General features: G+C 59.1%; 1 protein-coding gene across 3 annotated transcripts in view; it reads left to right on the forward strand.

Annotated features, from left to right (window-relative positions):
* Positions 1-868: 868 nt before the first annotated feature.
* Positions 869-22,426, forward strand: part of DTX4 (deltex E3 ubiquitin ligase 4) — a 41,528-nt gene continuing 19,970 nt past the window's right edge. Inside the window, exons 1-5 of one of the 3 annotated variants that reach the window (XM_061154277.1) lie at positions 869-956; positions 10,056-10,782; positions 16,824-16,885; positions 19,595-19,756; positions 21,826-21,887. In XM_061154277.1, the coding sequence (XP_061010260.1) occupies positions 10,163-10,782; positions 16,824-16,885; positions 19,595-19,756; positions 21,826-21,887 (906 nt within the window). In that variant the 5' untranslated portion in view covers positions 869-956; positions 10,056-10,162. Of the gene's footprint in view, positions 957-1,558; positions 1,785-10,055; positions 10,783-16,823; positions 16,886-19,594; positions 19,757-21,825; positions 21,888-22,426 lie in introns of those variants that run through there. The other 2 variants (XM_061154257.1, XM_061154266.1) reach the window with 2 other exon arrangements.

The following is a 22,426-nucleotide window of genomic DNA, read 5'->3' on the forward strand; positions in this document are numbered from 1 at the left end:
TTGTGCTTTCTGGAAAGATTAATACATAATCCTGATGGCAGTCTAATCTTTTAGTCAGAACATATCCATTTTAGACTATTTTCCATGTTGACTGTTGACCAAAACTTTCTGTCCTGAGAAGTGTCCCATTCTCTGCAACCCCATGGACTGTAGCCCACCAGGCTCCTCTGTCCATAAGATTCCCCAGGCAAGAACACTGGAGTGGGCTGCCATGCCCTCCTCCAGGGGGTCTTCCCCACCCAGGAATTGAACCCGGTTGTCCTGCATTGCAGGCAGATTCTTTACCATCTGAGCCAGCAGGGAAGACCTAGTGTCTCATTATTTGCGTCACAGAAATTCTGCAAAATAAAATCAATTTAACACAAGCCTTTTATATTTCAGTAAGGTAGTCTAAAGTGAAAGTGAAAGTCGCTCAGTCGTGTCCGACTCTGTGGACCCCATGGACTATACAGTCTATGGAAATCTCCCGGCTAGAAAACTGGAGCGGGTAGCCTTTCCCTCCTCCAGGGGATCTTTCCAACCCAGGGACTGAACCCAGGGCTCCCGCATTGCAGGTGGATTCTTTACCAGCTGAGCCACCAGGGCAGCCCAAGGTAGTCTAAGCAGGCCAGATAACCCGCATTTGCTATCACCTCTCCAATCGCTGCACCCCTTTGCACGGGGTCTCAGCAGAGAGGCTGGTACGTGCTGAGTCGCTCAGTCGTATCCGACTGTGTGGCCCCATGGACCGTAGGCCGCAGGCTCGTCTGTCCCCGGGGTCCTCCAGGCAGGAACACCCGGGCAGGCGGCCGGGCTGGGGTTGAGCCGCGGCGGGGCCCGCAGGCGCGCGCTCGGCCGGCAGGGGGCGTGGGGCTCCGGGCCCGAGCCTGGGGGCGTGGCCTCGCGTCCTTGACTGACAGCGGAGGATGCCGGCGAAGGTGCGGGAATACGGCCCCAGCGGCCAGAGCGTGCAGACTGTGAGTGTGCCAGGCGCTGCGGGTCCCGGAGCTCGCGGCGCGGACAGCGATCACACTGCACTAAAAAAAAAAAAAAGAAAGAAAGAAAAAATTCCCTTTTGGGGAGGGAGCCTGCCAAGTTGAGGATGCTGGCAGCGGCGGTCCCGGGGCCGTGTCCTGGTGTGTGGGTGTGTGGGGAGGGGGACGGGGGGTCGCTCCTCCGCGTCTCGCGACCGCGGAGCCCCTCGCAGGCGCGGGTTTGCCCGGGCGCGGGGCTCGGGAGGGCCGGCTCCTTCCCGAGGCGGCGGCGCCAAGCCGCAGGGAGGGGGAGCTCTCGGCCCGCGCGGCGGGCGGGCGGGGGGGCGGCGGGGGCCGCGGGGCGGGGAGTAGAGCCCGGCCAGCCGCCCCGAGCGCCGCCGCCCGCCGGATCCCGCCGGCGCCCGGTGCGAGGGCTGGAGCCCCGGCCGCGCGCCCGTGTGCATGAGGTCCCGCGACCCCGCGGGGCGCGCGATCGGAGCCCGGCGGTCGGGCTCTCGGGGCCCCGGCGGACGCGCGGCGGCGGCGCGGCCCGCGGCCCGGGGCTGAGGCGGCCGGGCGCCGGGGCTCGGGGCCGGGGCCCGCGGGCGGCCGGGCGCGCCATGCTCCTGGCCTCGGCCGTGGTGGTCTGGGAATGGCTGAACGAGCACGGGCGCTGGAGGCCCTACAGCCCCGCGGTAAGCCACCACATCGAGGCGGCGGTGCGCGCCGGCCCGCGCGCCGGCGGCAGCGTGGTGCTCGGCCAGGTGGACCGCCGGCTCGCGCCCTACATCATCGACCTGCACTCCATGAACCAGTTTCGCCAGGACACGGGTGAGCCGGCCGCCCCCGCCGGGGGCCCCTCCGGACCGCGGGGTCCCCCACAGGCGGCCGAGGAGGGGGCGGCCGAGGAGGGGGCGCGATGCGCCCCCGCCCCGCGATCCTCTTATGATACCTCCCGCAATAAACGTTCGTGCAGGTCTGGTTAGGCCGGCCGACTTTACCCTCGCCCCTAAGAAAGCCCTTCACGCCCGCCCCTTTAAACGCTCGGTACCCAAGTCCGCTCTTGCAGGAACCGAGGGGCCGCGGCAGCATCCCGGCCGGTGGGCAAGTCTACCTGCCCGCCTTCGCCAGCATCACGTGGGCTGAACCTCCGTTGCCTCGGGCACCCTGGGGCCTGCCACCCGCTCCCCCGGTCGCCCACCTGGCCGCCTCGAACCCTCCCGGGGGCTTGCCCTCCCCAGGGCCGCGTCTTGGGGGTGGGTACCGGGCGCGGGGGAGGGTGGAGATTCCCGGGAGGCCGGCGCTGTGGTCGAGCCTGCGAAGGAAGAGGCCTCCCCGGGGAGACCGATAGACTGGGGGGCTGCCAGGGCCGGGCACGGCCTTGCGGCCGCGGGGCGGTAAACGCCTCTGCTCGGGCGCTCCGAGGGTGGAAGCAACAGGCCCGCGCAGATGGACAGGGGACGGGGAGGGCCGCCGCTCCGGAATGCCGGCGGGGAAGCCTAGCGTGTTTGTCCCTGGGGGCGGAGGCGGCCGGACGGCGCATTCCTGCAAGGAAACTGTCCCCAGCTTCCTCCCACAAAGGTCCCTGATGGGGGACACATGAACTCCCATCTACTGGTGAGAAGCAAGTCGCCGCTGAGGCCACTACCAACCCGGCTTCCCAGCCCGAGTGAGGATGGCGATCAGGGTGCCAGGTCCTTGGCGCGAGGGCGGGGAGGCTGGGGCGACCTGCCTCTCTGCGAGGCCCGCGGGCCGGGCTCAGCTGGTCTGGGACGCATCTATCCCTGAATAGCCTCTCCAGGGAGGTGGTGGTGTTTCTGGGGGGCGTTTCTGGAATTCTGGCTGGGCTTTCCCCGCGAGTGTGACTGCTCAGTTCAGTTCAGTCGCTCAGTCGTGTCCCACTCTTTGCCACCCCATGGACTGCAGCCTTCCAGGCCACCCTGACCCCCCGGAAAGGCAGGTGTCACGGGAGGAGGGACCGGAGAGGGGACGGAAGAGTCCCAGAGGGTCAGAGAACAGCTGCCCGAGCAGGGCATGTCCGCCCGCCTTGGAAAGCCCCCATGTCATAAGCGTTAATTAGGATGGTCATGGGAAAGGGGTGTCTTTCCACCCCCCTGTCTTCATCTGTATCCATGACTCCCAACAAGCTCGCTGCCAAGGACTTTGCAGACACTCGCCTATTGAGGGAAGCCTTCTGGGGAAAGGATTCCAGAAGTGTTAGCATCTGGGGCGGCTTCAGTCTTGGTGAGAGAGGGGGGAGGGTGGAGCTGAGAGAGACTGGGGGAGGAGGGGATAAAGAGGGAAGTGGGGAGACTGGGACAGAGGAGAGTGGGGAGACTGGGAGAGAGGGAAGCAGGGAGACTGGGGCAGAGGATCGTGTGGCCTGGGGGGATCGGGAGAAGTTAACTGTGGTAGTGGCTGGAGAGGTCTAGCCCTGTCGGTGGGGCCAGAGCGGGGCTGACGGTCAAGACCCCTACCCGACAGGGGACTCCAGTCTTGCTCAGAATTCACGGACAGGTGTTAGCTGTTCAGTTGTTGTTTTGAGTCAGTAAGTCATGTATGAGTCTTTTGCAACCCATGGACTATAGTCCACCAGGCTCCTCTGTCCATGGGATTTTCCAGGCAAGAACACTGGACTGGGTTGCCCTGCCCTCCCCCAGGGGATCTTCACCACCCAGAGGTCACACTTGTGTCTCCTCATGGGAAGGGTGGTTCTTTACCACTGAGCCACCAGGGAGGCCTGTGAGATGGCCTGTTTCAGATTAAATCTTAGCAGGTAGAGGGACACCTTAGTGACATTAAGGTCCCCGGCCTGGCCCCACGTTTGGAAAGGAGGAAAGCTTACTCCGTGTTCAGGGATGTCCAAGGTGCGCCTGGCATGGGTCCTCTGCACAGAGGTGAAGTCTGGAGGAAACTAGGTGGATGGACAGACCCTCCCCCAGGGCTGACCGCTCTTCCCTGACAACCAGCTGACCACCGCCTGGGGGTGCGCAGGGACGCTGCAGGCTCGGGCGCCCCACAGGTTAGACCTGAGCTGGCCCTGGATCCTTTTTCTAACTGCCTTGGGCTGCTTGTTCCATTGTTCTCCTCCTTTTAGAGACTGCTTTGGTTTCACCCACTCATGCTAAGGATCGGTCGGCCAACCCATCCTCCGAGCCAGACCCGGCACAGAAGGCCCTGGGCTGGATTCCCAGGAGTGCTGGGTCTGTCGGGGAGCTCGCCAAAGCAGAATAGCATCTCGGGGTGTCTGCAGCCCCCCTCCTCTGTTTTCTGTGCCAACAGGCACACAGTTCCTCTCCATATAGCTCATGGATGAAACCACGACAGGGTAGGACCTGGAACCCGCCGGCTCCCCAGCAACCTCGGCCAAGCCCTGGCGATGTTTAATTAAAGCAACCACTGTTCCCAAGCCACAGTTTGAAGCTGGGAACCAGACACATCTCCATAAACAAAGGGGAGCTGGAAGCCCCTTGCCCAGAGGCGAGTCCTCTTTTGTTGTTGTTGCCTCCCCTCTGTGGGGACGTTTCCTGACATGGGAGCTTTGGTTTTTTTTTTTCTTCAGAAGTTGCCTGCCTTGCTGCCAAGTAAGTCCTCAGCGTCTCCATTCCCCCAGCTCCAGCCTCAGCCAGTCTGTCTCCAAGGAGAGAGCTGGGGGCCCTAGACACCTCGCCCGCCTCTGTTTGCCCTGGGCCCTTCTCTTCCCCGACTCTGACCTTATTTGAATTCAGAGTCAGTTTTCCTCAAGGCGGAGGGAGAAGGAGGAAAGAAACAGGCAGGTGGAGGTGAAGGAATCTTGCTGCTTCCCAAAGCCTTGGCTGGGTCCTCTCTACCCGCTGACCATTCGCCTTGACCTGGCTGACCTGTTTCTGTTTGTAGGCAGCGGCTGGAACTTCATCCCCTGTATCTTCCAGCATCACTGTCCCCTGTGTTTCAGCGGACCCGATCCTTACCATTGAGTCCCTTGACTGCTTAAGCGTCGTTCTCATCCGTAGAATGAAGGGCAGCCTTACGGTTCCTTCTGGCTCCCTGCCTTCCATCATGCAGGCCAGCAGGTGGATGAGTCTGGAGCCTGCACCACCCAAGATGCTGATGAGAAGTAACAGGGTGTGAGGGAGCGTTTTCCAGGCAATGCTGGCCTCTTCTATATCTTTAACACGGTGAGAAAGGTCGGATGGATCGTGAATCAAGGGTTTGGTAGAAGCTGATTTTTAGGCCCGCTCCCCCGCGATATTCCCCACCGTGTGTGACCACGGGATGCTGCGGCATGGGGCAGGCAGCAGGCACCGCGCGCATAGTATCTGGTTCCATCCTCGGTCCTCCTGTGAAGGCCCCCCTGTTCTGGTTTCATAGTGAAGGAAACAAGTTGGAAAAGATTACGTTGCCCAAAGTTTTACAGCATGTGCACGACAGAGCTGAGGTTCCCGATCAAGTGCGCGTGCCCTCTCTCCTCTGGGGAACACTTGCACACCACCTGCTTCACGCGGACCCCGTCCCAGGCTTGGGGGATGTTGCAAGAGCAAACACCCTCAGGGAATGTTTGAGTGTGGATGAGGGCTGCTGGTCAGAGAAGCCTGAGACGTCCTGAGCGCAAAGCTCCACAGAGGAGGATGAAATGCTCTGGGATCCTAGGGTCACTCCTGGAAGGTGTTGTCTCTCATTTCCCAGGAGCCAGAGCAGCTTGGGTGGTGCTTTGGGGTGTCAGTGTCTTAGTTGCCAGGGAAACCTTTTTTCCCCCTTTCTCTTTCTTCCTGCTTACTCTGTGTAATCCTTTATCCCTGTCCTTCAGTCACTGCAACTTGGGACCCAGTGGATTTCCTCCCATCATCTAGCTCAGGGTCCTGACTATAGACAGGTCCAAGACCTGCCTGTTCCTGATGGAGCAGTCTCTGAAAATCTTCAGAGAATGCAATCCCACCATCCTTCTTGTCCCCTGACTTTAGTGCCGAGGTCCACCTCCTGTTTTTAACTCGCCCTCCAGGGCTGAACTGAATGCAGCATCTTTCCTTCCAAAAGCCAGCTCTTCCTTGTGACACCTCTCTGCTTGGTGAATGGCATCGCCATCTTACTGCCTGCCCATGATGGAAGCCTCAGGAGTCTGTGACTCGTTTAGCTTTGTATTTGGATGCCTCATCTACACAGACATGAGGAAGTTGAAAGTTGAGCAGTCATGATGAACACGGCAGAGGTTCGCATGCAGGTTTCTGGGCCCGGCCCCCAGCCAGGCCGACCCTCGGTGACTCCTCTGTTCCCCAGGAGACTCAGAAGCAGGTGATCCTGGATCACTTAGAAAGCGTTCAGCTACTCAGGCTCACGCCCTGCCCAGCGCCCCTCTGTAGGGTCTGTGGTCTATCACCTGCTTTTCATTTCTGCTCCCAGCACCTTCTCCCACCTCCATCCCCTCACCACCACCCCCAGCCCCTCAGTACTCAATAAACAGAGCAGCTCTGGGGAGCCTGTGCTTCCCCAGGGGCTCAGTGGTAAAGAATCCACCCGTTAAAGCAGGAGACACAGGAGACGCCGGTTTGATCCCTGGGTCGGGAAGATCCCCTGGAGGAGGGCATGGCAACCCACTCCAGTGTTCTTGCCTGGAGAACCTCACAGACAGAGGAGCCTGGTGGGCTACGGTCCATGGGCTGGCAGAGTCAGCCCCGACTGAAGCCAGTTAGCATGGATGCATCGGTGCCATCAGCTCTCTGTGTCACAAACCTCAATGGCTCCACGAGACCTGGAAATAAAAGCCCTCATGGCCCAGCGTTTCCGACCACCTGTGACCTGGTTCTCACACACCTTGCCAGGTTTATCTTCCTCTCTGCCCATACTTTCCTCTAGTCCTGCCAGACAGGGGAGCCTTTTATTCAGGCATTCCCTGGGACCGCTCCCCCCCCCTCAACCCTGCAGCAGCTTGCCTCTCCTGAGATGCCCTTCTTCAGCATTTTCACCTCCTGATATCCCCCCCACCCGGCCCTAGGCTCTTGGTCATGCTCTCCACTTCTTGAAAGGTTCTCCAAGTGGTTCTTATTTCATTTGTTCCATGGATAAGTACTGAGTCCTAGGACATGCCAGGCATGGGGGCCGCAGCCGTGAGCACACTCCTGGACGCCCATCCTGTGAGACCGGGAGTCCCATGGGTTAGAGGGACGTTCGTCAGAGGAGTCTCACAAAGAAATGTGTGACTATACCTCCCAGATGGGTGTTAAAAAATAATAATAGGAGCAGGAATGTGAGCCAGTTGAACGGCCCAGAGAGATTTCCTTGAGAAAATGAACTGAGATCTGAAGGATGGGCACCCAAGAGGGTGCCGGCAGCCGGTGAGGGAAGTGGGGGCAGACAGTATCAGGGTGTGAGGCGGCCACGGAGCGGGCGGCCGGAGCGGGTCTCCGTCTTGACCCCCGAGGAAGTCATGCCCAGGACCGGAGCTCCCAGGACGTGTGGTTTCCTGTTCACACTGCCCGGCTGGCAACCTTCTGGGGGCAGCCTCTGTCTCCTAACTTCCTGGCCTGGTTTTAGACTCCAGGCGCTCGAGGAGCGCCCGAATCTGCCTTCCTCATACACAGCCGCTGATACACACTCAGCAGCAGGGATCCGGGATCAGATGCCAGCGTTCCCAGAGGCGCGTCTTCCACGTCTGTGGCGCCCGCATTACCACCCGCGCTGCATTAGGCGCTGGAGGGCAGGGAACTCCGCGCCAGGCGGTGCTGTGAAAAAGGCCGGGATGCTGGTGCCCAGCAGACAGAAGGCGCCGTGCTCCCCAGGCTCCTTGAGGGTGGCGCCCGGACCGGGAGGGCATGTCCAGAAACGGGTGACAAGTGGCGCAAGAGCTGAACGATAAGGAACATTTCAGTAGATGAAAACGGCAAAGGAGGGCGTCCCCAGAGGCCAGCCCTGGTGCCTAGGGGGCGTGGGGGCGTCAGGGAGCACTCGCGAGGGAGCAAACAGGTGGGGAAACGAGGCTGGACCGAGCGGCTGATGCGGCCGGAAGCTCCGTTGGATCCGAAGGCCGTGACTTTGTCCTCCAGTGAGCTGACTCCTTAGGGGGGAACCGGCAGTGAACGCGGGCCTCCTGGGTGCCCCTTCTCTCTCCTCTCCCGCGCCCCCCACGTCCCCCAGCAGAGCTCCCGGGCCTGAATAGGGGGCTTGTTCTGTCTCTCCCTCCAGCCTCTGCATATTGATGTTCTGGGTCATTAAGGGGCTTGGAGACTGGGCGGGAGGGCGGGTGACGACCTGGCAAAGGCCTCAATAGTCATTGTTCCTTTTCTTCCCCCTTTGAATGGGATTCTGTCCCCAGTCTTGGTATCTCCTTCTGGCTTGGAGGAGGGGATGGGTCAGGGGCCAGCGGAGGGGAGCCTTTTCCCACCGCTCTGATGGATGGAGCCTAAGCCGACAGATGCAGAGATTCCAGCATCCTTGGAGCTCTCCCAGTCTCCCCCTCCTGCCCTAAGCCAGGCGTCCTCAGCCTTGAGCTTAATACCCATGAAATGAGCCTGGGTTGGGCATGGGTCTGCATTCAGGGTTCCGGGAGGTAGAGGAGAAAGAGGCAACAGTTACAGGCTTAGTTTTCCCCGCCAGTCCTGCAGGTTCATCTCGCTCTAACTGTTCCCCTGCAGGAACCCGATCTCTTCCCTGCCCTCGCCACCCCCTACCCACCCACCCCGAGACTATCCAGATTGACACTATCCTATCTTTTGTTTATAATTACAGGACCTCTTTTTATTATTATTCAGGAAGCAGGCAGAGTTATCTAAGGTCGAAGAACATGATCTTTACTCACACACATCTGGACTCAAATCCTTGACATGAACTTCTACACTTTGTCTCATTGGGCAGTTTAAATGAGACTGCCTTGATGGTAGTCTCATTTTTACCATCTGGTAAAAATCCTCCTACAATGCAGGAACCCGGGTTCAATCCCTCGGGTGGGAAGATCCCCTGGAGAAGTCAACAGCAACCCACTCCAATATTCTTGCCAGGAGAATTCCATGTACAGAGGAGCCTAGTGGGCTATACAGTCCATGGGGTCGCAAAGTGTCGGATAGCACTGAGCAAGTAACACTTTCACTTTCACCCTATCTTTGGCTTTCCTGGTGGGTCAGCAGGTAAAGAATCCGCCTGCCAGTGCAGGAGATGCAAGAGACTCAGTCCTTGGGTTGGGAAGATCCCCTGGAGAAGGAAATAGCAACCCACTCCAGTATTATTGCCCAGAAAATCCCATGGACAAAGGAGCCTGGCGGGCTATAGTCTATGAGGTTGCAAAGAGTCAGACACAACTTTTGACTAAACAGCCACTAAACAGCCACAACCCTGTCTTTAGGATGGTTGAGCTTCTTGAATAAAAGATGTTAGATAAATAGAAAGCTATTCTTAGGATCGCTATTACTGTTGTTGATATAAGATTTAATGCTGGGAAATATGAGAGAGTTCTCTCACCCTGATCTTTTATTTTATTTTTTTACCACACCCATAAAAGTCCAGAGAGCCAGCTCCATCACCACCTGGGTGGGCTTCCTGGGTGGGGACAGAGTCTTTCTCGGTTCTCTAGGTTTCCCTGACCTGTGTTCTTTTCCTCTTAGCCCTCAGGGGCTTAGGTCTTTAGAGAGTCACGGAAGAAGAGAGATTATTTAAGAGCACTTTCTATGTGTCCAAGGCTATGTGCCTTAGTGCCAAGGACAGGGCGCTTGAGAAATCCAGGACTTGGCACAAATACATACATGTTGAGTGAGAGAGCAACATTTAATTATGGCAAAAACTTTGCAAAGGAGCTATTATCGTATTTCTCCTGGGGGAGAAAAGGAGGTTGTGGGCTCCTCATATGAAGCAAACAAATGTGACTGCAAACTAGATTTAGGGTCTCCGGACTCCAAGCCAGGCAGTACTCTTTGGGGTACCCTGCAGCGTCACCCACATCCTTCCCTTGCAGCTCATCAGCTTCCCACCCTGCCGCCGCCCCAGCCGCACCCCTGAACCCTCCCTAGCCTCCTTCAAAGCCAAGGCAGCCAAGGTGCCGGCCACCCAGTAGGACTCGCTTACCGGGAACCTCTTAAGGTAGCACCCGTGGGTTCCAGCCCCGGGTGGCCGCTGACCGCCTCCTCCGTCTCTCTCCGGCAGGGACCCTCCGGCCAGTCCGGCGCAACTACTACGACCCCGCCTCGGCGCCCGGGAAGGGCGTGGTGTGGGAGTGGGAGAACGACCACGGCTCCTGGACGCCCTACGACATGGACGTCGGCATCACCATCCAACACGCCTTCGAGAAGCAGCGGCCCTGGATCGACCTGAGCCCCATCGGCTTCGGCTACGTCATTGACTTCGGCACCATGGGCCAGATCAACCGGCAGACGCAGCGCCAGCGCCGCGTGCGCCGCCGCCTGGACCTCGTCTACCCGCTGGTCACGGGCGCCGCGTCCTGGCCGGCCGCCCCCGGGGTCCCCGCCGCCGCCGCCGCCGCCGCCGCCGCGGGGCCGCGCGCGCCGCCCTGCTCCTGCCCGCAGTGCGTCCTGGTGAGGAGCGTCAAGGCCGCGGCAGCCCCGCCGGCCCCGGCCGCCCGCAGGAGCGCTGCCCCGCCCGCGGCCGTCAAGGGGCCGCCGCCGCCCGCGGGCCCCGGGGCCACGCCGCCGGACAGCACGGGCGTCGGCCGGGGCCCCGGGAAGCCGGCCCCGTCGTCGCAGGCGATTCGGAGACAAGCCTCCAGCGCGGTGTCAGGGGCGGCCCCCGCAGGCTGCCCCGCCAGCCCCCCGGGGGCCAACGGCAAGGCTGGCCGGGCGGCCCTGGCCACCTTGAATCGGACCAGCCTGCAGCGACTGGCCCTCGCCCAGTCCCGGGTGCTGATCGCCTCTGGGTAAGTGCTTCTGCCGCGACACCTCGAGCGCGTCCGGAGCCCCAGGCCTCAGACCTGAGGATCGCCTGAGTCAGACCAGGACCCAGGGGCTGCTCTGGTTTAAGCTCCTCCTTGGCTTCTCCAGACCCCCTGGCTGCAGGGGGAAGGCTCGCAGTGCTGTGGTGCGGAGGGGAGCCTTTTGGTCTTTGGGGTCCCAGCAGGTCTGGATTCTGAAGGAGACGTTGCCTCTTACTAGGAGGAGGAAATGGCAAGTCACTCTAGTATTCTTGCTGGAGAATCCCGTGGACAGAGGAGCCTGGTAGGCTGCTGTCCATGGGGTCGGACAGAGTCAGACACGACTGAAGCGACTTAGCATGCATGCATGCATTGGAGAAGGAAATGGCAACCCACTCCAGTGTTCTTGCCTGGAGAATCCCAGGGACCGAGGGGCTGGGTGGGCTGCTGTCTATGGGGTCACACAGGGTCGAACACGACTGAAGTGACTTAGCAGCAGCAGCAGCGGCCCTGTGATAGGAGCCGGTTCCCTAACATCATAGAATCCTAATTTGCTCATCTGTAAATACTGGCCATGGTGTTAGGGTTGCAGTGAGGACTAAAGGAGACCATGCCTGCCAAGGAAGAGCAGGCATCATTCCTGGGCTCCCACCACCTTCTAGTCTGCAGGCCTTATCGCTTTACTTAATCCCTGCAAGTCCATGAAGCAGGCGTTTTTGGTCCCATTTTACCTTGGAAGACCTGAGAGGTTTCACTCGCTCCAGGGCACATATCTGGTTATCAGCAGAGACGGGGAGTTTGAGCCCAGACTCCTTCCGACTCTGCCACGCGGCTTCCCTGGCAATCGCACACCACAGTGTCCAGCACACCGTAGGTGTCCCATAAGAGTTACTTCCTCGCCTCTAGTGACTCCAGATTGGAATAACAGCCCATGTTTAGTAAGCGCTTACCATGGGGTTTCCCTGGTGGCTCAGATGGTGAGGAATCCACCTGCATTGCAGGAGCCTTAGGTTTGATCCCTGGGTCAGGAAGATCCCCTGGAGGAGGGCATGGCCACCCACTCCAGTATTCTTGCCTGGAGAATTCCATGGACAGAGGAGCCTGGTGGGCTACCATCCATGGGGTTGCAAAGAGTCGGACACGACTGAGCGACTTCACTTTCACACACTTCCACTTACATGTGCCAGACACGTTCCGTGCATGTCAGTCATTCCTTATGACAACTTTGGGGTGTTGTCCATTCTGTTAATCCTGTTTATCAACCTTCTTAGTCTTCCTGATCATAAAATTAGAGAGACCCAGGTCCACGTGGTACCCCCTCCCCCACGTTTGTCTGCTGGCCACGGATTTCGTGTGAGATTGAGCCTCTTATACCTGCCAGTCTTCCCTTTCTCTGGAGGAGCCTGACCCAGCAGACAGCCCTAGCCCCAGATATTCAGGAAGGCTTACAGTTAGGGTGGACACCAGCTTTCGAAGATCAGGCTGCCTGGAGGAGGGTCTCTGCACCAGGGGGCTTGGCCCTGGGCGGAGAGAAGAGGAGGGGATGCTGTGGCCTAGGAGGTGGCCCAGGTTACCCCTACCTCTGCCGTTGGGCAGGCCCTAGACTCTGCACGTCCACGCCCTGCCTGTGTGGACTGGGGGTAGCAGGCTTGCCCTGCCCACCCCTTGAGTCAGCATGTAACCCTCAGTGAAGAGAGGGCACTCCTTCACAGCCGCCCAGATGCACTTGCCAGCAGGAACCCATTCCAAGGGTCAGACAAGGGCCCTGAGCCGCGAGGGAACTCCGCAGGGTGAGCTGCACACTCCACGTGTTACCGAGGCGGGGCGGGGCCCAGGTCTTCGCCTCCTCGTCCGATCAGTGCTCTTTTGGCTAAAGCCCAGTTCCTCGTTGTATTCAAAGGCAAAGTTATAAATGGTCAGATGCCGGTCAGGTGCTGGGGCTTTTCCCATGACTTCCTCTGGACCTGCAGAAATGTCTGGCAGAGGGACAGGGCCCGGTGATGCCACTGGTCCTGTCTCCACGCTGGCATGAGGCAGCATCCCGGGACCTCTCGCAGGAGTTCCCGGCGCCTGCCACCGTGGGAGAGGGACGCTCGCATGGGGTAAGAGCTCACCCTCTAGACGCCTGACCGCCCGGGCTGGGACCCAGGTTTCTGGCTGCAAAACTCGGGACAAGCTGTGCAGCATCCATCTTCAGTTTATTCATCTGTAAAATGGGGGAAGGAACAGTTCCTTGCCTATAGGATTTGCCATGGGGATTACAGGAGGTTTTCAGTGAGATTTACCTTAATGCTGGGCACGTGATGAGAATTTGCTCAGAGGCTGCTATTGTTATTACTATGAACTGTCTGAGCTAGGCCCTCTGTAGTTGCTGAAGTCAGATCTAAGCTGACTCCACCACTTCATTTCTGGCGCCCTAGGCAAAAGCCAGGTGGCCTCCAAGCCATAACTGAGGGTAAGGAAGCCCAGATCGCTTTAAATCTCAGCTTCTATCTCTCTGCTTTAGTGTCTGCAGGGCCCATGGAATCTGAGCGACCGAGGAGGGCGGAGTTCTGGGCAGCGCAGTTTGAAAAGGGCTATAGAAATGAGCTGGTTCTTCTCCGCTGTTCCCCCGACACGGGAGGCCCCTCTGAGGTGCTCTCCGTCTCCCAGCCCTCTCCTCCCTGCCTCTCCCCAGCTCCCTCACCCCCACGGCCACTTAAGGAGCATGTTGATCCCCTTTGTTGCCTCTGCCATCGACCTGCTGTCGTCCAGCGGCCCTGGCCCCTCCTCTCTCTGCCTGTGACCTCTCCCAGCAACTTCCCCACGGCAAAAAGGAAGACCCGGCAGGGTGGGAGAGGTGCCCTGAAGAGAAGGGTTTGGGGGGAACAAAAGACCCCGTGAATTATTCAGAGACACAAGCAGGGCGGTGGGGGGGCGCAATTTCTAAAGAGGCGGGGAGCTGTGCCCCCGAGGGCGGCAGTCGCCCCTCGGGCCCTCTTTTCTGGATGCAGGCGGCTCCATCTCCAGTGAGACCTCTGTCGCTGGAAAGATCAGAACGCGGTTCTGCTGACCATCCCTGGGCTGGCTCAGAACCCCCAGAAAAAACACTGCTGTCCCCGTGGCGTCTGCAAAGGGACTCTCCCCTCACCAAGCCCTCCTTCCCCGCCACCCTGCCACTCGTCTCTCGAGACTGAAATTAAAATGAGCACACAGGCAGGAGTGGTGGGAGTGTCCCTGACGACTGGCCAACAGGGGGTCGGGTCCCGCAGCCTTAGCTGAGCCGTGCTCCCTGGAGGAGGTGGGTGGATGCTCGCCAGCCCCTGTCTGGCCTGCTGATTTCTAGACAAAGGGCTCAGGCGCCTATAACCTGGGGGCCCCCCCTGGGCAGTGACTGCTGTGGACCCAGGAGGCTGCTCTCCCGGTTTTCACCTCCACCAAGAATACTGCAGGAGGGTGACCGGGCGTTTCCAGCTCCACAGTCTGCCCAGCACTCAGCTTGATGCTTACCCTTGACACCCTCAAGAAGCTGAGAAAACTGGGACATTAAGCGAGGAGGGAAAAAGGGCTTCCCTGGTGGCTCGGCTGGTAGAGTCTGCCTGCCATGCAGGTGACCTGGGTTCGATCCCTGGGTCGGAAAGAAACCCTGGAGGAGGAAGTGGCAACCCACTCCAGAATTCTTGCCTGGAGAATGAGGGGCCTGGCCGGCTACAGTCCCTAGGGTTACAGGCTCGGACTAAACCGAGTGAGTGACTAAACCACCACCAAGCAGGAAAAGGCTTTCTCTGGAGCCCACTTCCTCTTACCCTTGGGAAACAAGAATGTAAACGATCACCCAGATTTGCACAGGGCTGGGCTGTTTACAGGAGATGCGACCCAGATCCAAATTCCTCCCGGGGACTGAGATTTGGGGCGCCCTGTTTACTGCTGCGGTAACTCAGACATGGCCGAGAATGGCAGAGAGACTGCGTGGTTCTCCCGGACGCACAAAGGCCCCGCGGGGTGGCCTGGAAGCCAGGCCTCCCAACCCCCTGGTGGGCCCTTCCCCTGGACCCTTCTGTATTTCATAAGCATGTACCCACTCCTCGAGCCCTGCTCCCAGCGTCCAGCGCTGCCCAACTAGCCCTTTGGTGGGGACGCCCACCTGTCTGCCAGGATCGGGGGCACACCCTCCCTGTCTCTCCAGACCCTGCCCCCAGCCCCCAGTTCTCAGGCTGCCCTCGGTGTGCCCTCTGGGGAGGCTGGACTGTTTCCTCCTTCTCCAGACCAGATAAACCAGCTGGTCCAGTTTGTGGGAACAAAAGTGGCTTTTGTCCTGCAGATCGAAGCTCCTTATCAGCCTGAGTGGGGGCGGGAGGTGGTGAGGGGGGTAGGCAGGTGCAGGGCTGGGCATCTAGGGAGCAGGCCCTCCCACAACCCCCAGAGAGCTGGAGGGGAACTAGACCCAGTGCAGAACCCAGCAGGGAGACTGCCCTCAAAGTTGGGTTGTCAGATTCTGGGGTGCGAATCATCAGGAAGTCTCTCCTGGCAGCCTCTCAGTTCAGTTCAGTTCAGTTCAGGCGCTCAGTCGTGTCCGACTCTTTGCGACCCCATGAATCGCAGCACGCCAGGCCTCCCTATCCATCACCAACTCCCGGAGTCCACCCAAACCCATGTCCGTTGAGTCAGTGATGCCATCCAACCGTCTTGTCCTCTGTCGTCCCCTTCTCCTCCTGCCCTCAATCTTTCCCAGCATCACGGTCTTTTCAGATGAGGCAGCTCTTTACATCCGGTGGTCAAAGTATTGGAGTTTCAGCTTCAGCATCAGTCCTTCCAATGAACACCCAGGACTGATCTCCTTTAGGATGGACTGGTTGCATCTCCTTGCAGTCCCAGGGACTCTCAAGAGTCTTCTCCAACACCACAGTTCAAAAGCATCAATTCTTTGGCACTCAGCTTTCTTCACAGTCCAACTCTCACATCCATACATGACCACTGGAAAAACCGTAGCTTCGACTAGAGGGACCTTTGTTGGCAAAATGATGTCTGGGTAAAGAGGTGGCAGGTGTTAGAGCGATGGTTCCCGCAGGTTGGGCCGGGGGTGGGCTCTCTCTGCCCACCTCTCAGCAGAAGCTCCTCAAAGTGCAGATGCTCATGCCCTGCAGCTGGCGCTTCTGATTCAGGCAAGGGGCTCTCCCTTCCAGAAGCTTCTGAGGTGACTGTACCCCACCCTTCCCCAGGGTTTGAACTCGCTTCTTTTTTTCATTGCTTCCACCGATATTCGTGAAATGCCGCTAGGTGTCAGGCTCTGAATGAGACAGCAGTGTTTGTCCTGCTGGAGCATAGATTTCCGGAGGGGAGGTAAGAAGTAACAATTTATTTAAAAAGACCGTCAGTGGGACTTCCCTGGTGGTCCAGTGGTTAGGACTTCGCGCTTTCACTTCCGGGTCCCAGGTTCAACCCCTGGTCGGGGAACTAAGATCCTGCAGGTCGACCTGTGTGGCCAAAAAGCAAAAAGGACCAAGGAGGAGGACTTGGCGTCTCAGCGGGGGATAGGGGGTGGGATGGGGGCAGCGTTAAATGAGATGGCCTCGGTCGCCGAGGAGGGGACGTCGGAGCCCGGACTGAAGGATCTGTAGCAGGGAGCCCAGCGTAGGTCAGGTGGAAAAACGCTTCAGGCAGAGGGAACCACGCGTGCAAAGGCCCTGAGGCTGGGGTGTGCCCAGCCTGTAGGAGGAACAGCAACATCACAGAGAGGAGAGGAGTGACTCGGGATACCGGGGAGCTGGCGGGGGGTGCTCGGGGCAGGGGTGTTCCATGGCTCTACAGGGCGGGACAGGCCTCGCTGGCACTCTGAGCGAGCCCTGGGCCGTTCTGAGCTGTGAGGTTCTGAGCGGAGCTGTGACATGCTCTGCTGGGGTTTGAAGGGCTCAGCTCTGGCTGTGGGCTGACTGCGGCTTTATAGTAGGAGCAAGTGATTCCTGTGAGAGGGGAACCCCCTCAGTGGGCGATGTTCTGGGGCTCCCAGCACTGTGACCCTTTTTTCCCGCTTGTCAAACGCATGATGTGTCTGCTCTGTGCTTCTGTAGGGTGCCCACTGTCCCCGTGAAGAACCTGAGTGGGACCAGCCCCGTCAACCCTGCGCTGGCAGGTAAGGAAGCCCCGGGTGAAGGGAGAAAAGGGCGCGACTAGGAGGGCCTTTGGGATGGACGCCAACGCTCTTAAGTGGAGTGAAAGTCGCTCAGTCGTGTCCGACGTTTTGCGACCCCGTGGACTGTACCGTCCGTGCTGGTCTGTTTTAAATGGACAACTAACAAGCAGCTACTGCCCAGCTCAGGGGACTCAGCTCAGTCATGGCAGCCTGGGCGGGACGGCAGTTTGTAGGGGGACGGACGCACGGAAACGCAGTTCACCTGAAACCGTCACCACATCGTTCATCCGCTGTACCCAATACAAAAGGAAAAGTTTAAAAACAAATAAAAGAAGTGAAAAACAAGAAAAGCAAAAGCAGCAGGTGTCACGGACGTTTGTAAAAAGAATCTGGTGGTGACTGAGACAGATGAGGACGGGTCACTGGGCGGGGACTGTGGAGTCGTTACTGGGCGGGACTGTGGAGTCAGTTACTGGGGGCGGGGACTGTGGAGTCGGTCACTGGGCGGGGACTGTGGAGTCCGTTACTGGGCGGGGACTGTGGAGTCGGTCACTGGACGGGGACTGTGGAGTCAGTTACTGGGCGGGGACTGTGGAGTCGGTCACTGGGCGGGGACTGTGGAGTCAGTTACTGGGGGCGGGGACTGTGGAGTCGGTTACTGGGCGGGGACTGTGGAGTCGGTCACTGGGCGGGGACTGTGGAGTCGGTTACTGGGGGCGGGGACTGTGGAGTCGGTCACTGGGCGGGGACTGTGGAGTCAGTTACTGGGGGCGGGGACTGTGGAGTCCGTTACTGGGCGGGGACTGTGGAGTCCGTTACTGGGCGGGGACTGTGGAGTCGGTCACTGGGCGGGGACTGTGGAGTCGGTTACTGGGGGCGGGGACTGTGGAGTAGGTCACTGGGCGGGACTGTGGAGTCAGTTACTGGGGGCGGGGACTGTGGAGTCGGTCACAGGGCGGGGACTGTGGAGTCCGTTACTGGGCGGGGACTGTGGAGTCGGTCACTGGGCGGGGACTGTGGAGTCGGTCACTGGGCGGGGACTGTGGAGTCAGTTACTGGGGGCGGGGACTGTGGAGTCGGTCACAGGGCGGGGACTGTGGAGTCGGTTACTGGGCGGGGACTGTGGAGTCGGTCACAGGGCGGGGACTGTGGAGTCGGTCACTGGGCGGGGACTGTGGAGTCGGTCACAGGGCGGGGACTGTGGAGTCGGTCACAGGGCGGGGACTGTGGAGTCCGTTACTGGGCTTGGACTGTATAGTCAGTTACTGGGCGGGGACTGTGGAGTCGTTACTGGGCATGGACTGTACAGTCAGTTATTGGGCGGGGACTGTGGAGTCGGTTACGGGGGGCGGGGACTGTGGAGTCAGTTACTGGGGGCGGGGACTGTGGAGTCGGTCACTGGGCGGGGACTGTGGAGTCGGTCACTGGGCGGGGACTGTGGAGTCGGTCACTGGGCGGGGACTGTGGAGTCGTTACTGGGCATGGACTGTACAGTCAGTTATTGGGCGGGGACTGTGGAGTCGGTTACGGGGGGCGGGGACTGTGGAGTCAGTTACTGGGGGCGGGGACTGTGGAGTCGGTCACTGGGCGGGGACTGTGGAGTCCGTTACTGGGCGGGGACTGTGGAGTCGGTTACTGGGCGGGGACTGTGGAGTCGGTCACTGGGCGGGGACTGTGGAGTCGGTCACTGGGCGGGGACTGTGGAGTCCGTTACTGGGCAGTGACTGTGGAGTCGGTTACTGGGGGTGGGGACTGTGGAGTCGGTCACTGGGCGGGGACTGTGGAGTCCGTTACTGGGTGGGGACTGTGGAGTCGGTTACGGGGGGCGGGGACTGTGGAGTCAGTTACTGGGGGCGGGGACTGTGGAGTCGGTCACTGGGCGGGGACTGTGGAGTCCGTTACTGGGCGGGGACTGTGGAGTCGGTTGCTGGGGGCGAGGACTGTGGAGTCGGTCACTGGGCGGGGACTGTGGAGTCGGTCACTGGGCGGGGACTGTGGAGTCGGTCACTGGGCGGGGACTGTGGAGTCCGTTACTGGGCAGTGACTGTGGAGTCGGTTCCTGGGGGCGGGGACTGTGGAGTCGGTCACTGGGCGGGGACTGTGGAGTCGGTTACTGGGCGGGGACTGTGGAGTCCGTTACTGGGCAGGGACTGTGGAGTCGGTTACTGGGGGCGGGGACTGTGGAGTCGGTCACTGGGCGGGGACTGTACAGTCGGTTACTGGGCGGGGACTGTGGAGTCGGTCACAGGGCGGGAACTGTGGAGTCCGTTACTGGGCAGTGACTGTGGAGTCGGTTACGGGGGGCGGGGAGTGTGGAGTCGGTCACTGGGCGGGGACTGTGGAGTCGGTCACTGGGCAGGGACTGTGGAGTCTGTTACTGGGCAGTGACTGTGGAGTCGGTTACTGGGGGCGGGGACCGTGGAGTCGGTCACTGGGCGGGGACTGTGGAGTCGTTACTGGGCTTGGACTGTACAGTCAGTTACTGGGCGGGGACTGTGGAGTCGTTACTGGGCATGGACTGTACAGTCAGTTATTGGGCGCGGACTGTGGAGTCGGTTACTGGGCGGGGAGTGTAGAGTCCGTTACTGGGCGGGGACTGTACAGTTGGGTTACCAGGAGGGGAGTGTAGGGTTAGTTACCAAGAGGGGAGTGTAGAGCGGGCTGGGGGCTGACCCTCCAGACCTCCTCCCTGACGCCCTCATCTTCCAGGAATCACTGGGATCCTCATGAGCGCAGCAGGGCTGCCCGTGTGTCTCACCCGGCCACCAAAGCTGGTCCTTCACCCACCCCCCGTCAGCAAGAGCGAAATTAAATCCATCCCTGGGGTTTCCAACACAAGCCGCAAGACCACCAAGAAGCAAGCCAAGAAAGGTATCAGCCTCCTTGTCAAAAGGAGTCCTGGGGGGGAGGTCACAGACTGGGCTCCCGGCCTGGCTCTGTCTCCAACACTGAGGGTCGCACCCCTTCCTTCTGTGCCTCAGTTTCTGCATCTGCTAAATGGACTAACTAATCCCCACTCTCAGGATTACACCAAAGTGGATAGGCTTGGATCTGATGGAGACCCTTTGAGAAACAGAGAAATTCAGGGCAACAATATAGACACATAAAGATACAGCGTGTGACACAAAGAATATACACTAGATAGATGGAGCATTTGGGCATGGGAACCCGAACAGCCTGAATTCAGATCCCAGCTTTGTCCCCTGCAAGTCATGAGACCCCAGCCAGCCTCAGTTTTCTTCCCTTTGCAACGGACACAGCTGGTACCCAGCGGGTGTGTCCTGGGAGGCAGTGGGAGTCACCACTGTCTCGTGTCCCTCTGGGCACTCCAGGAGCTCTGGCTCCTTGACCCTCCTTCAAGAGCTCATCCCCCCTCCTCACAGTCCCGCAGCTAAGAGGTCAATACCTGTGCCTACCTGGGCCCCGACGACCCAGCCTGACCTCTGCGGCCACTCTCTCTAGCTCTGGGGTGCGTGCGTGCATGCGTGTGTGTGTGTGTGTGAGTCTGTGGTGTGTGTGTGTGTGTGTGTGTGTGTGTGTGTGTGTGTGTGTGTGTGTTCAGTCGCTCAGTCCTGTCTGGCTCTTTGTGACCCCATAGACTGTAGCCAGCCAGGCTCCTCTGTCCAGGGGATTTCCCAGGCAGGAATCCTGGAGCGGGTTACCATTTCCTCGTCCGGGGGATCTTCCCCACCCGGGGATCAAAGCTGCATCTCCTGCTTTGGCAGGCAAATTCTTTACCACTAACACACCACCTGGGAAACCCCTGGTCTCTAGTATCAGTTTCTAAATGATTCGACCGTCAGTCCTAAGCCCTCCCCTTGCAAACTGGTGACATTTCAGTGGGATCATATGCGTGTTATAACTTAGCTCAGCAAGCAATAGGCTCTCAGTCGACAGAAGCTTAATTCTTGTAAGTGAAGCAGGGCATGGGAAGGGAGGGCCTGCACCCCAGCTTTTGGACGTTGGAGGAGCCACTTGGTGAAATCCTGTCCTACTTTTCCAGTCTATCGACTTTCTCTGCTTAAATGAACTCGCTCGCCTTCCTGGCGGTCTCATAGGAAATGATAGGACTTTGCGCTTTCCCATTCTTCCTGTTACTATTAATAACACTTACCCGACTCTCAGCCGGCCACGTGCGGCAGGGCTGCCCGTGCATTAACGAGTTTAACTGTCGGAGCGCCCCTCTGAGCAGGTGCTATTGTTCCTGCCCGCTGTCTAGGTGAGAAAGACAAGCTCAGAGACATTCAGGCCAAGGGGGCTCCAACTCTTTATTCCTTCTCTGCCCCTTGGCATGGCTGTCTCATGCCAACCCCTGCTCCTAGTCCAGGCTGCCTCTCAGGGGCCTGGCTCCCCTCCCCCCAGAGCCCAGAGTCACTGCCCCTGCCAGGACGCATCACCGTCTCCCTGCAGCTGGGCAGAGGGCGCCGCACCATGGCAGGAGGAAGACCGTTAGAAAGCTGCGGTCGTCAAGTCCCAGTTTCCCATAAAAATGATGGCGCTTTGACGCCACGTTACAGATCAAGACGGTCCTTAGCACATCGTGAAACGAATGCCATAAACCAGCCCAGTGTTTGGAAACGTGCAACTCTTTACAGAGTGCTTTCATTACTGTTAGCTCGATGCAGCCTTTGGGCAGGTCCAGGCTCTTTGATGGTGGGGAAGGGAAGCCCACTCGGCCCATGACAGTGAAAAAGTGGATTTGTTGTGATTAGGCAGGCTGGTGTCAGGGCAGTGACCGCAGGAGATAAGGTGGACGTAAACACCTCCCACCTCAGGCCACCTAGCTCCTGCCTCCACCCCTGTGTCCCGTTTCCTTTCTTAAATCCAACTGCAAGATGATTCCTCATCTTTTCTGAAAGCTCTGAGCCTGGCTAACAACGCCCCTCTCTCTGGCATGTCCAGCTTGTCTTGGCGACCCACTGACCATCCTGTCCCCACAGGGAAAACCCCAGAAGAAGTGTTGAAGAAGTATCTGCAGAAAGTCCGGCATCCGCCAGACGAGGTGAGTCCACAGCCACCGGGGCAGGGTTCACCCTCCCCACCCCCCGAGTCATCTCCTTGGCCAATTTTCTGGAGGAGGCGGCTGGCGCTGCTTTCTGGGTTCCGACTGATGCAGAGTTGGTCGGAGTGGATGTCCTGGGCCACAGCTGTGGCTTAACCTCTCACACCTGCCTGTTCAGCAAACCGCTGACTGATGCTCCACTACCTTACCGTGAATTTAAGCAAAGCAGTGTGATAAATTATGGGAACCGACTTAAAAATGGGCTTGATGGTGATCAGAGATTCTCAACCAGAGGCGATTTTATAGAACTGGAGGGAAGCGGGGGATGCTGGTGGTATCCAGCAAACCAAGGCCAAAGATGCTGCTGAACCCACCACCTTGCTCAGAAGGCCCAGGACAGGACCCACAGCGAAGAACTGTTTGTTCAGTCGCTGAGTCACGGCTGACTCTTTGCAGACACAAGGACTGGAGCCAGCCAGGCTCCCCTGTCCCAGTGTTTGCTCAGAGTCATGTCCATTGAGCTGGTGATGCGATCTCTC

The sequence above is a fragment of the Dama dama genome, chromosome 1, assembly GCF_033118175.1.
Source record: "Dama dama isolate Ldn47 chromosome 1, ASM3311817v1, whole genome shotgun sequence".
Taxonomy (NCBI): domain Eukaryota; kingdom Metazoa; phylum Chordata; class Mammalia; order Artiodactyla; family Cervidae; genus Dama; species Dama dama.